The 15,000-nt window shown below is 39.2% G+C and overlaps 1 protein-coding gene across 1 annotated transcript in view; it reads left to right on the top strand.

The window, feature by feature from the left end:
• Positions 1-15,000, top strand: part of LOC127655231 (immunoglobulin superfamily member 3-like) — a 189,667-nt gene that overhangs the window by 111,245 nt on the left and 63,422 nt on the right. The window contains exon 3 of the mRNA XM_052142910.1: positions 11,756-12,175. Within this exon, the coding sequence (XP_051998870.1) occupies positions 11,756-12,175 (420 nt within the window). The remainder of the gene's footprint in view (positions 1-11,755; positions 12,176-15,000) is intronic.

Raw genomic sequence — 15,000 nt, 5'->3', positions numbered from 1 at the left:
TTTTTCTCCCAAATTTGGAATGCCCACTTCCCAATGCACTTTAAGTCCTCGTGGTGGCGTAGTGACTGGCCTTAATCCGGTTGGTGGAGGATGAATCTGGTGGTGGAGTTTCCTCTGCATCTGAGACGGCAATCCTCACATCTTATCATGTGGCTTGTTGAGCGTGTTACCATGGAGACAAAGCACGTTTGGAGGCTTCACGACATCCACTGTGGCATCCACGCACAACTCCCCATGCACCCCACCGAGAGCAAACCACATTATAGCGACTACAAGGAGGTTACCCCATGTGACTCTACCCTCCTTAACGAGCGGTCCAATTTGGTTGCTTAGTAGACCTGGCATTCAGCATGCCCTTGATTCGAACACGCAACTCCAGGGGTGGTAGTCAGCGTCAGTACTCACTGAGATACCCAGGCCCCCTCCTTTTTGCTTCCTTTGAGGAGTGCTCAAGGTTTTGGATGCTGGTAAGCTGGTTTCCCAGAAAGGCTTCTTAACCAGCTTAAACAGCAAGACATCTTTGGTCAACCAGCTACTCAGAAAGACCATGCTGGTGAATAGCATTTTTAGCAGGGGATCAGCATGGCTATATAGATCCACCAGCTAGACCAGCGCCATACTAGCATTGATGGTCAGTAGCTTTGCTACAAGTAGTGAAGCTTAATAGCGTACTACATTTGTGATTTAGCAAGGTGGTAGTTTTTATATAGGAATGTGCAAAGGAAATTATGTGCAAATGGTATGGGTTTGTAGAGATGGTATAAATATGAAAAAGTGATTTTTCATATTGAACACATGGGTTTGAATAGGTAGAATGTATAAATATGAATTTACATGTTTTTTTTACATGTATGTACATTTTATATTGCACCATACTTTATACATGTATACTGTATTTTACTATACTGTACTATGCTATACCATGACTTTAATAAACATCATGTGAATTAGTCTTTTAGATGCTTTATCTATGACAGTATGCTCCGTGCATCTGGTTGGGAAAAAAAACATGCTTTTGGCATGTAATTTGTTGTATAACTTGCTACTTTCTTTGAATTCTCTAAAAGTTTTTTGTAGCTTGCCCAACACCGCATACTAGCATAAATCACCCTGGACCAGCATGGAAATTCATACTGGTCTAAGCTGGTCTTAGCATGGACACCAGACAACACAGTGAAATGGCCCCTTCAGAGCTCCTCTTTATGTGCATGATAGACTTGCTTGTCTTTGCCATTTAAGTGTCGTTCTCTTTCATCTCAAGTTTTGAAGATGTTGCTTCGTTATTGAGAGGAAGAATGCATTTGAGAGGGTGTTTCCTGCTTAACCCTCCTCCTCTCTATTTTTTTTTAATTAATCCTTAACTTGTTTGCATTTGCATTTACTGCTGGATTATGTTAATTGTCAAGCTTCTCTTGGCAGAGCGGCTGTTAGATACTATAACAGAGACGAGGTTAGCAGAGAGTAGCTCATTTGCTGGAGCATCAGGAGGGATCACCACTCACTCCTTAGCTTTTGTCTTCACTTATCTGAATAGCAAATTGATTTGCTGTTGCCAATAAGAAGATACAAGTTACCCTTGGTGCAAGTTAACCTTTGTTACTTTTGCAGATTGCTTACTTGTACAATGCTGGTAGGGAATAGAGGATTAGCACCTGACGTTCTCATGGCTTTGGTAGTGACCAATGAGGTTTTTCTTGCCTTTCAATTAATGCTGTGACACTGCAGTGCATACCATGCAGGTTTTAAGTTTCTGTTCTAAAGAATTAAGCCAAAAGCTTCGGTCATGTCCACACTAATAATTTTTCGTTTGAAAAATGTTTTCCTTCACCAAAAATTTAAAGTTTAAAAAAAAAGCCCTCCATTACTGTATACTTGAAATGATGATGTTATGAAACTAAAAGCAAGAGTTTTCAAATGACAATGGATTTGTGTGGATGTGGCCTCAATCTGTGAAATCTCGATCCACTATTAGTCAAATATCTTTTGGTGATACACATTTTCTGTTCAGAGTCCACTCAACTTAAAATTGTAGGCTTCAGGAGGCAGCATTTCCTTGCATGAGATTGCATTTCTAGTTTCCCACATTCGTTTAAATTGAAGTAAATGGAACGCAGAGAGGTTTCATTGCACTTTTACTATCAAGATCTGAAAAGCAATATTTCGTCATGATGACCCGCCAAATGTGGCCAAACATTTTGTCCCTTTCCTTTTACTCCATAATGCAAAGACATGTTTAAAAAAAAAACTACAACAAGACACTAATTGTCCATGGTGTAAATGTTAATGCTCCCATGGTGGTCCTCTTCTTATTTCGGCAGGCTTCATATTGATTTGATGCCAAAATTAGCTGTTGCAATATGTGTCAGGGAATCGGTGTGAAATATCAGAGGCAGTCAGCTAATTGATCGCCCATGTTCCATTTCTAAGCCTCGAGTGTGACAGACAAGTGAGGAGGGGTGAGATTTCCCCAACCGTTCCCCAAAATAGAGTTTCAGGTTGATAAGTGGGCAGCTGGCTACTGAGGGAATCTTTGGGGCACCTGAGTTATGCCATCAGCTCTGTTCAGGGATTCCACATAACGTTTAGCAAGCCTCTGCAGCACACTTTAGTGCATTTGTCTCTGTTAGTCTTTTAGTGAATAGATGTCAAAGAGACAGGCCAGTGTTGGTGATGAGAGTGTCCTGAACTGAGATGTCAGACCAAGTGCAGATCTGTGAAAGCTGAATTTTGAATTGTCCCTGCAGGCTTCATCTTGTCATTGAGTTTGAGCTCCTGGCATGACACCTGCATGTGACCCCAGATAGGGGTGACAGAATGACGGCAGAATGTAAAAGAACAACCTAGGAGGGTCTTACATGCCTGAAATTAGGATCAGAAGGAATGACAGTTTATACCATATGACTGTAAAGATTCTACTATACTTTTGCTATTTAAAACATCTGAAACCAAGTAAACGAATAAAAAAATAAAAATATTTGAGTGATATGAAGTTCATTTGTGAAGTATTTATATGGCTTGATTATCACAAATTAGGAGTCTCACTCTCGATGGAGATCAAAATGTGCCTGTATGTCAACCATGGGACAAATCTATGAACGTGAGAAGAGTTAAAATGATACAATAGTTTGCAAATCTAAGATTCTGATATTCTGTTCAAACTTTGAAGAATCAAAAGTGAAATCAGACATTGCCACCAAAACCAGGACTGCTTAGAGACCCAATATAAATTCATAGCTAATTATTCTTACAAGGAATGTTTCTGGTTCAATACAAGTTAAACTAACTACATTGACAGCGTTTGCGGCATAATGTTGATTACCACAGAAAATCTTTTTGACTGTTAACTTTTTCTAAAGAAAAATAATTGCGTTCAGTTAAAGTAAATGGGTCCAATACACAAAACATTAACTACATACTGTTTCAAAAGTACAGCCACATTACTTAAACATAATACTTGTTATCATGACTCTAGTGTGATAAAATCGCCTGTGTGAAGTTGTCCAGTCTTTTAACCTCTTTGTCTTGACAACAGAGCACTGGTAAACCCTTTAGGTCGAAATTGCGGTAACTTGAATTTAAGAGTTGACATGACAAGTTTTCTGTTTTCATCATTGTTTTCTTGTTTTGAACAAGCTGCTGCGTTATCCTGTCCATGATGAGACGTATAGACAAGATGCGATGGAATGGGTGCTTCTGTAAACGAACAACTTTTTTTGCAGCACGAGTTTCAGAAACTTCGACTGCAGCCAACTTGCTGTCGAGTTGTTGACTGCAGTCCATTCTGACAAGTAATTCTGAGCTCACCACATTGTTTAGTGTAAAAGTCTGCTCCCATTTCTGTGCAAGGAACCGCTGTCAGGTCCGCATGTGATTTTAAATTCTCTGCTGTATGTGAGCTCATGCGTGAGGCAGCACAGTGATTGGATGGTAGTGTTCTGTAAAGCAGTCAATGGAAAGGAGGAGGCGAGATCCGACTTTTCAATATAAATAATAGTTTAATTTCAAACTTAAACAAAAGACAAACACGCACATGACAGACATGTCCGTAAACGATCTCTCTCTCCCGCACAATCCTCCGCAGTCGGCCTTTATCCCTCTCAGAGGCTTGATTAGCCTGATAAGGGACCGGGTGTGTATGATCACGATCCGGCCCGCCCTCCGCCCTGCCACACATTCCTTCTCATGAAATATGTGTATTAATGCTTTGAATCGAATTATGTATTAGTATATTGTATATATACTGTATATAGTACTCCATTACCAATCACAACTCTTTTTATGCATATACCTCGTATTTTATGACATTGCTTTAAGTTTCATTTGTACACTGGAAGAACAAAATAGCTATAAAAAAACAACAAAAAAGAACCACTTTCTCCTTAACAGTAAACATAATCAGTACAATACCCGCATAATAAAACCCAAGTTGGTACAAATTAAAGCTTAAGTTCTTAGGTAAAAAAGCGAACAATAATTTACTCTGTGCCAACCAACCAATGTAGCCAACTAACCCCAGTCTTCCCTAATTATAAAACAGTTTGCAATTTCCGGCAAAAAAACAAGCAAATCATGAATTTACAGTGATTAATATTATTCATATTTATGATTCTGATTAATAAAGATTTTGGTCATATGGCCACGCCTACCTGACATCACATACTTTTATGCTGAACTCATTCCAGAAGGAATTGCAAAGCTAAGGATGGGTCTACGTGCATATGCGTGTGTGTGTTTGTTGCAAGTTTTGAGCCTAGACAAATTACAGTACTGTTTGAAAAAGACTGAGATGTCTCAATCCCTCAATCTCTTTCTCTGTCAGACATGGTCTCCTGGTGAACTGAATGCAAATAGCCTGAGATTAGCGCTGGCTCTGTGTTGAAGGCCTGATTTGGCGACTTAACTTGGAAAGCTTATATAAAGTAGTTGTTTGATGCCATCAATAATGCCTTACAAGTTACAGATTTAATGTCACATTGGAAACAACTTGCTGTTTCCAAGGGACTTTGTTGAGAAGTTGTTATGGTAACAGGCTCATTTCTGTACCATATGATATTTGATATTTAAGTATTGATTCTCTTTTCTGTGGGAAGGAAGGTTTATTGTTTGTTTAGTATGCGTTTATGCTAAGATGAAGGATGATTATTGAGTTTGCCCATTATGTCATCATAATATATAATGATTATATTCAGTCAGAGATGAATGTGGGGGTGTACTTGATGCTACAGTAGTGGAGACTGTCCCTCAGGTCTTCGCCTACATAAAAGCACACACTCACACACACACACACACACACACACACACACACACACACACTCCTCCACAAACGGAGCTCTGCAAGTGTGCTCTCTCTTTCACACTCCTACACTATCATCTGCTTTTCAAGAAAAATCAGGGACACCCTAGTAAAAACTAGACATTAACCTGTAATCAGTTTGACATTTATTTTACGGATTCATTTTCCTAATTTCGAAAGGGGGCCACACTCCGGACTTGACAGGCGGATGACATATATAGCGTCCTAAACAGTAACTAGCAACAAGTTACATATGGTTACATATGGAGAAATTGCATAAAAACGTTGCCCTTTCTAATCTTTGTTTGCCCAGTTGCGCCTTTTTATCATATACCAACCTATAAAACTAATTTGCATCACTTTGTTCATTCTCAAAGGAGTTAAATAACTTCTAGAAGTATCTTTTATCTTTATATTGATGCATTCTATGTCCAATACCTGTGCCTTGTCCTGCCTGCGAGACGATAATGTGTGACAGTTACATTTACATTTATGCACTTGGCAGATGCTTTTATCCAAAGCGACTTACAGTGCACTTATTACAGGGACAATCCCCCCGGAACAACCTGGAGTTAAGTGCCTTGCTCAAGGGCACAATAGTGGTGGCCATGGGGTTCGAACCAGTGACCTTCTGATTAACAGCCCTGTGCTTTAGCCACTACGCCACCACCACTAACCAACTAGGGCTGAAACGATTTGTCGACATTATCGACAACATCAACCATAAAAAATGGTTTGACAATTTTCGTTTACTAATAGTCCTCTGATTTAATTTAACACGACATTAGATCTTTTGAAACGCGAATGATGACGCGGGAGAGCAGCACTTCAGCTCGCACTTGATTGAGGAGAGGAAGAAACAACAGCTCACAGTCCAGACGCACTCCAAACTTTCCAAACAGATTAAGATGATGTAGATTGCATAGTATTATAACACAAAAATGCAAAATAAGTAAATACAGAAGCAGTGTCATCGTGAAATTAAGCTGAGCCGTACCTGGTGTTCCGCTTGAGCAAAACTTACCTGTCAGAGAGTCTAAAAAGAAAACACTGCACCGTTATATGCTGTATTTAATGCATCCTTTATGAAAGTTCAAATAATAAGGAAGTGGGCTATATAAAGAAGCACAAACTCTTGGCATTTGTGTGTGCGTTCAGAGCCGCTTATGAGTCACTTGAAAAACTGTGCGAGAGAGTTTCAAACTGTCTCGCGCGGAGGCGCTCATCACTGGCGCTCACTTGCTGCACTTACTTAATACACTTCTATTTAAGATACATTCTCTTAAAGCAAGTCTAAATATCTCATGTTGTTACAAGTAAATGTAACTTGTTTTAAGGATTTTTAGACCATGTTAAATGGAGAACAAGACAAAAACACTTGATAACGATAGGATTTTTCATGTGAAATTGTTTATTAATTAAACCATAAATAAAAAGTAGTTTTTCCCCTTTAATTCAAAGAATGTCATTTAGACATATTTTTAAAAGATTATTTTGTCCTCTTTATTGTTAGTAAACATGTTTAATCCAACCTTTTAAGTCGGGACACAAGCAGAATAATCGGTTAAGAGCTAATGATTAATCGTTACAATAATCGCCCAAATAGTTGTAGCATCTGGACCAATCAGACACACATTAATTAATTATTTAATGAATAATCCAACAGATGTCTCAAGACTGTAGCAAGCAGAGGCCCACGCAGGCTCCGTTATGTCTGCTCCCCCACTGATCATTATCAAGCCTCAGACACCATTTGTTAAATAAAAAAAAAAAACACCCATCAATGCCATCCATGCCAACAATGGTATTCACAGGAAAAGTAACTTACTAATTTAATGTAATGCGTTTCATTTTAAATGTAACAGACATGGCACAACACAGAAATGATTTATCATTTAAATTTGCATAAATGTAATGTAAAAATATTCATCATTATTATTATTAATAAAATATTAACATGATGCATATTATGTTTTTTGTTACTGTGTTAGTCTAATGGTATTTATGTATTGTCAAAAAGCTGAAATTAAAACAATAATTAACAATATGTTATGCATATTGGTTATCAAACACTTAAAAACAAAAATTCTTAAATTATCTAAACCGTAACAACAAAATATATTGTTTAATATCTCTTAAAAACACCCCTCTGTTTTTCCTTGTCATCTTTTCTTCATGTATCCCCACCTTCTTTCTCTCTTTTCTGTGGTGATTCATAAGGTGGTTGTTCATCAGGGTGTGAGAGACACAGTGGGCCTCTTATTAAAAAAACCCAGTGGAGGGCTGGCACCTCAGACCCAGCTCTCCCTTTCAGCCTCATTTCACTATTTCCCTCTTTTATTATCACTTTCTGTCTTTGTGTCGAACATCTGTGATCCTTCAAAGCGCTGCAGCAGGAACCTGCTATTAAACAGTACCGTCTGTCCTCTGCTTTTTTTTTCATTTCTTTCTGTTGTTTCATTTGCATCGCTACCTTCTGCTGTTCGTACTCTGTCACTCATCTCTCTCTCTCTCTCTCTCTCTCTCTCCTTCTCTTTCATGCAGTCTTTCTCTTATTTCATTAGTTTTATGTAAGCCGTGTCCCCACCCCATCCCACTTGCTGCTGTTTCATTAGCGTTGCATACCTTTTGTGGGGCTCCTTCACTCTCGCTCAGCAGTGATATTGTGTGAGCAAATAGAAAGTGAATAATTGAGCTCTCATCATGTGCGCCAGCATACACACAGACATCCCAATATGCAGGTAAACCTCTTTGATTAAACTAGGGATGTGCAAAGCATTTTTATTTTCAAAATCGACTAGTCAGTGGGTTGCCAAAATGGCTACCCGACTAATTGGCCTTCATCTGACCATTATTAGACATGTTGCCTAGGGGGCGTTTACATAAGACATGTTCTTGCATTCATAAACAGCCAGATTACAGCAGAATGGACCAGAATACAGGGGTTTTGAAACAAGATTTTTAAAGCTGGAGGATTTTTAATTTGACATGTTGGGGTAAAATGCAAGATTCATGGTGGGATGCTCTTAAAACGATGCAGCAGCCAAAGTCTGTTTAAATGTGTATTGCTTTAGTAGTTGTGCTTTAAAGAAAGTTAATTTAAAGATGCAAATTTTCTAAGAGTGTTTTACCATGAAAAATGTCTAAAAATTAAATCTCAGCACACTAATTAATGCACTGCTGCTCAAATTATCTATATAAACTAGCCAGTGGTGGTGGCGTAGTGGGCTAAAGCACATAATTGGTAATCAGAAGGTTGCTGATCCCCACCACCACCATTGTGGCCTTGAGCAAGGCACTTAACTCCAGGTTGCTCTGGAGAAATTGTCCCTGTAATAAGTGCAAAGTGCGCTTTGGATAAATGTGTCTGCCAAATGCATAAATGTAAACGTAAAATGTAGCCAACCTCACTAATGGACGAGTTGGTTGTAATTGACCATCGTGACCCATCCCCAGCTAATAAAGAAAAAGATCTCTTTTTACATGTACAGTAAAAACAAAGTATTGCATATAAGACCAATTTGCTCTAAGCGTACGGTTAAAATAGGTTTAAATTTTTTCAGGGCCATTAACATTGAAAGAGACACAAGCTATTGTTGCTGCATAAAGGCTTTTATCCTACTTTTGGTAAAAGTTTTACTTTTAGAGAAAGGTTGAAGGCCTCTGCTTTAAAATGTCATTAAGTGTCTTTGGACCAGCCTAGCCAAGACACATATTCCATACTTCATAGCTCACAGATGATACATTTTTACTTTAATTCTATAATAATTTGGTCTCAATTAGATGTCCAACCATTGAAATGGAGTTACGCAATTTTAAGTGAGATACATGCATACTTGCTTGTATTTCAGGTGAGCATGTACTCCTGGCACATTGAAAACCATTTCACAAGTGGCTACAAGGCGTATCGTGCACCAGGAGCATTACATTACATGCAGCCAGAACAGTTCCCTTTTCATGCCTGTCCAAAGGCTGTCTGGTTTTCATGAGAACCCTATTCAGTGTTGGAGGCATGCAATGCTGGATTCATGTATGGGGTGATGAAATGCAAGATACACCAGATGTACCTCATCACGCAGATATACTCCATTTTCATGCTACTCCTCTTGACCCATTGTCAACCTGGAACTGGGCCAGTGATTTAAGGGCTAGTTGTATGATGATTGAACAGTGGGCAGATATTTCATAACCTTCTGTATATATTTAAATTACCATTAGTTAACACATACACTACTATTTTTCACTTTTTAGAACACTAGTGTAGTCCTTAAAACTATGTAGTAACACAAATGTAAGTATGGTAATAATGTAGTTACCAAAACATTTAAATGATGTTTTAGCTATTTTGACTTCTTTAAAATATCCACCCTTTGCCTAGATTACAGCTCTGCACAGTCAGCTCTGTTCTCTCAACCAAGTTATGCTTTTTAAACATCACTGAAGGAGTTTCAACACACTGCATGAAGGCCATTTGTTGGCTGACTTTACTTCACAATATGGTCCAATTCATTGAAAAGAAGAAAAAAAAAAAACATAAATGTAATCGTGTTTTCAAACTTTTGATGGTTGCGCAGATTTTTGTGTTATACTTCTTGCCTTACATTGGCACAATTATATTTGGGAAGTTCTATAACTTATTTTCACCTTTCTGCTAGAGTTCAGAAAAATTATTTGTCAACATCTTTTTTCGCTACAGACTTATTTTTTGTGCTGTGTCCTGGACAAACAAAAAAGAGTAATGGGAGCCACTGGTAGCTGTCAGCACCTCATTCAGATAAATATTGTGGCTGCAGTTTGCAAGATGTCATATAGGTTTATTTCTAGGATTCCGGTTTGTCATGAAAACCCGTTTCTCACACACTTTGGTCAAAGCTGTTTGTTTTTTTTATTTGTGAGTGTGAGGCACAATCAATGCAGGCACCACACGAAGACATCTAGCGGTAATGGAATTCAGAATATCGTGTTGTGTTGGCTTGGTGCTAAAGGATGGAAGCGTGGTGTCACAGATGCGCTGGAATTCTGGGATTCTGAGCTGGAGAGCAGCATTGCACTCAAGTGTGTGCAAATCATCCTGCTTTCTAAAACGGAATGTGTTTTAAAGATATGCATTCATGCCTCCATTAAAAAAATGGATGAAACATGACATCAAATAGTGTGTAAACACTACGTTAATGTGCAGTTACAATCTGCACTACAGCAGGTTTTTGCATAGTCGAGTAACAGTCTTCATCTGTATATCTAAAAAAATATATGACACAAAAGGTAATCTAACATTTAAAAGAAGGACTTCAACTGTGAAAGCTCTTTTAAAATCTTATCATCTTTTTCCTGTAATAGCTTTGATTGAGGTGGTTCCATCATATGTGGATCTGTTCGGACTTCGAATAAAGAAACTTCTAGCATTTCTGGTGGCTTTTTATAAAAATTCACCATACCTGGTTTTTCTGTTAGTCCAACTTTGCAAAAATTGGACTGGTACTATTTCAGTCATACTAAATCACTTAAAGCATAAAAATAATTGTATAGTCCAAATTAAATCAAACTCTTAAAGTATGTGTAAATGTACTGAAATGTAACCGGATAAAGTTTCAGAGAGAGGCAGTGTCATAGAGAGCCCATAGCGCCCTCTTTAAGGTCCCATTGAGGACGTTAAGATGGCATGAATGTTAGAGAGGAAATGTGAAATATAGACAAAAAGTTGTGTGATTGCCTCTATATTTCTGTGATTGGCTGATTACTGTCAGTATGATATTGACCCCCCATTATGTTCGCAATTGGTCCACAAATTTTGTGATTGGGTCTAACTGGTGGAAATTAAAGGACTAATTACAGCGTAAACAACTCACCCACCCAACCATCCACAAACAACTTACGACATTGCACTCACAAGAGTGTTCAGGCGCAAGGTCAATGAGCTTGTTCACATACTGTAGCAAGGTGTCCTTGTCAATCTGTGTTTGTATATTTGTGTTTATCCGCAATTTCAGGTTTGTTCTCTTTTCATGCTTCCCTAACTTCATGCAAACATGCATGTGTGCATGTACCTGCAGCAAGCTGTTTACATATTGTATGTGTGCCTATGGCACTGTACACGGAAGAATGAGAAAAAGTGTGTGTAGACTAAACCCACAAGGGCAAAAGAGCATGTGCATGTTTCAGTTAGTGCCCATTTCATTTAGTTTTTTGGAGAATTCAACTATATTTTATTGGAAAAGATGCTAGAGGCTGAAGGAGGGAGTGGAAAGGTGAGAGGTTGTATAGGACAAAAAGAGGTGTGTTTTTCTTGGGGCGATATGTTGTAATATAATAAGAATGCTGGGTTTGAGCATCCCTGCAGGAGAGAATCCTCTTTAAATGTTAATGGGGCACAGAGTGAATGGCTTTGAGGGTGTATTGCATTGTTCATGAACTCTACTCTCAAACTAACCTTACCTCTCCTTCTCCTACTGTTTTCCTCTACAGTGATCCCGGACACTCTGACAGTTACAGCGGCTGCTCAGACTCTCTCGAAAGTGGAAGGGGACATTCTACAGCTGAGCTGTGAGGTCGCACGCCAGACATCACAGCACACTCATATGTCCGTGGGCTGGTACCTGCGCCCTGCTGATGACCCCACATCTGCTCCACGTGACCTAGTCACCCTGTCACGGGACTTTGTTTTAAGACCAGGGGGACAGTACCGCCAGCGCCTGTCTTCTGGAGACCTACGGTTGGACAAGACCAGCGCCACCACCTACCGTCTCACCATCTACAAACTGCAGCCCACTGACCAGGGCGAGTTCTACTGCGAGGCCTCAGAATGGATCCAGGATCAAGATCATTCTTGGTACGCCATGACCCGGAAAGAGTCGGAGAAGACCTCTGTCAAAGTTCAGCCCACAGGTGAGTGCAAGTTGTTTGAGGGTCCACCACTGCATCTTTATTAGGGTAATCGATCTTGCAAGTTGTAATTGGCCATTTTAAACTGACATTGATTTAATTAACACAATGCATAGAAAGAGGTGTTGCTCTGTTTGTCTTAAACCATTGTTTCCGCATCTCGATGGTTTCAGAAAAGTGCTGGAGGGCAGTGTTTTTTTCATGGTACTGAAAGCGCAGGCTTTTTAGAAAATGTCTAGTTAAAAAGGACTTTTAAAAACACACCTCAAGTTACCTTTTCTGTTCTATTTCTAGCTTTTTTTTTTAGCACAATGTTTTCGGTTTGAACAGCCATTAAGGAAGTTATTCTGTTGTGTACCTTGGTGTCGATTGTTCAACTGATGAAAATAAAAATACGACTTTCCAGAACTTTTCCAGTGGACAAAATAAGACCTGAACTAAACAGTAGGCCACAACTTATTGAAGAAACTTCACTCTACAGCCTTGGTTGTATCAAATTAAATATGGCGTTCATTTTGGCTAAGGTCTATTAGAGACAATTTTGTCAAACAGTGTGCTCGTGTGAATACAAAGAACTACTGTTTGTGTATTTCATTTCAACCTACAAGTTTACCCAAGTTTACTCAAACCATACCAAATGGCACAAACATACCATCCCCAAGGTCTTGCTGGCTAAAATAGGACATGTATAACTTTGCTTCTCTGCAGACCCACTCATACATGGTTTGTGAGCTGATCGCTTTCTGAAATGTAACTCGTTGCAAGAGTTCAAGAGATGTGGTGTTTGATCCTCTTAACATTGAACCCCCATCATCGAGGACAGACCCGACATCAGTTCTCATGAGTCCACTTCATTCATTGATATTATCATTATCGTGGAGGTTATCATAGAGCACAGGATATTGAAGTCTCAGTGGTGTTTCTCCATCAGGTAATGAGCCAGCCACATCGATTCATCAGACTCTAACACGGCTGTGAAATAGCACAGAGTAAACACCAACCGTTGACTCTTTCTAACATCTGCTTGATGACCAACACCATTAAAGGGATAGTTCATCCAAAACAGAAAATTCTTTCATCATTTGCTCACTCATGTAATTCTAAACCTCTATAATTTTCTTTCTTTTGAGGAATATCCTGTCCATTCTTTTCCTTATAATGAAAGTGAATGGGGACAGGTGCTTTCGAGCTCCAAAATGATGAAAAAAGATATTCCATATTCCAAGATTTCTTTAGCCAAGTGATAGTTTTACTTGATGAATACAATAATGAACAACAAAGAATGTGAATAATAATGACTCAAATTCGGATCATTACACATAAACAGGACTTGCATGATGGTGCATGTGTCATAAGGACTACTTTTATGATACTTTTATGGTGATTTTGTTGTCATTTTGTAGCGTGACTTTAGCAATCCCCTTTCACTTCAATTTAATGGCAAAGAGCAGCCAGGATCTTCTTCAAAAATATTGTTATTTGAAGGAGAGAACATTGTGAGAAAGATCACAACATGAGGGTGAAGAATTGATGACAGAATTTTCATTTTTGGGTGAACTATCCCTTTAACACAATACAGCGGTGTAATAGATCTCAACTTTTCCTCCCTCACCTTCTCTGGGATAGCCATATTTCATGGGAGAGAAGCTGGGGCAGAAAAATTTCTCTCTCATCTCTGGCTTCAGTCCATTACTTTCCAATTTATTACAGAGGCCTTGGTCCGTTCTGAGTGTAAGACGGCATGTACAGCAGACGTGAGCCCTGTCTCTGTCTGACTGAATGATCACAAGGCTGTAACTCGATCTCAGAGCACACTGGCCCAGTGCTTTGATGGGAATGAAAGGTGACAGCACACCTCCTCATCAAAAACATGGCATGGCAGAAGCTGTGAGAGGCATTTTAATTCTACCTTGTTATTGCTCAAGAGTCCCAGGGGGTGGTCGCATTAGTCAATGCAGAGATCAGTTGTGATTTTAGGGCAGGGGGTGGATGAGGTGGATCTCCCAAAAACACTTCTTGAATGCCATGTGAATTGCACAGTTGTAGAATCAGGGTGAGATACATGCAGACCATACCTGCTTCTCATAGAGGCACCGCATGAGACTAGATACTGATGAAGACCACTTCACTTGTGGATGTCCATTTCACTTGTCCATGTTGCAAAGGTTACAAAATGGACAGTATTTTCTAAAAACTTTTGAAATATGAATCTATGTATTATGTAGACATTCTATAATGCTTCCTCCCCAGTCCACCTACTACATATATGGAAACTACGTTGTAAGATTAAGATTAAGATTCAACTTTATTGTCATTGTGCAGAGTACAGGTACAGAGCCAATGAAATGCAGTTGTTTTCGCATATCCCAACTAAGCTGGGGTCAGAGCGCAGGGTCAGCCTTGAAACCGCACCCCTGGAGCAGATATGGTCAAGAGCCATGCTCAGGGGCCCAACAGTGGTATCTTGACGGTGCTGGGGCTTGAACCCCCAACCTTTCGGTCAGTAACCCAGAGCCTTAACCACTGAGTTACCACTGGCCCTAATTGGGTAATTCATATTAGCATATGACCGGCCACATATAAATATCAATGCCTATTCAGCAATTTCTCCCACAGAGATGATTGACCGTGCGAACTACGCGAGTACGCTCATACTACGCGAGCGTAAAACTACGCAAGCTTTACCAGTCATAACAGAGCACATTTTTATATAGAAGTATTAAAGAAACAGGAGCAAAAACTGCATATGCAATGGAAGGTGGAAAACACTAAATTACGACAAACCTTAACTAACATTATTAATATTATTTAAAGTGGCATTTAAATAT

The sequence above is a fragment of the Xyrauchen texanus genome, chromosome 14 (assembly GCF_025860055.1).
Source record: "Xyrauchen texanus isolate HMW12.3.18 chromosome 14, RBS_HiC_50CHRs, whole genome shotgun sequence".
NCBI classification, from domain to species: Eukaryota; Metazoa; Chordata; class Actinopteri; order Cypriniformes; family Catostomidae; genus Xyrauchen; species Xyrauchen texanus.
Note: the sequence above shows the minus strand (reverse complement) of the source record. Positions and strands in the feature narration are given on the sequence as shown.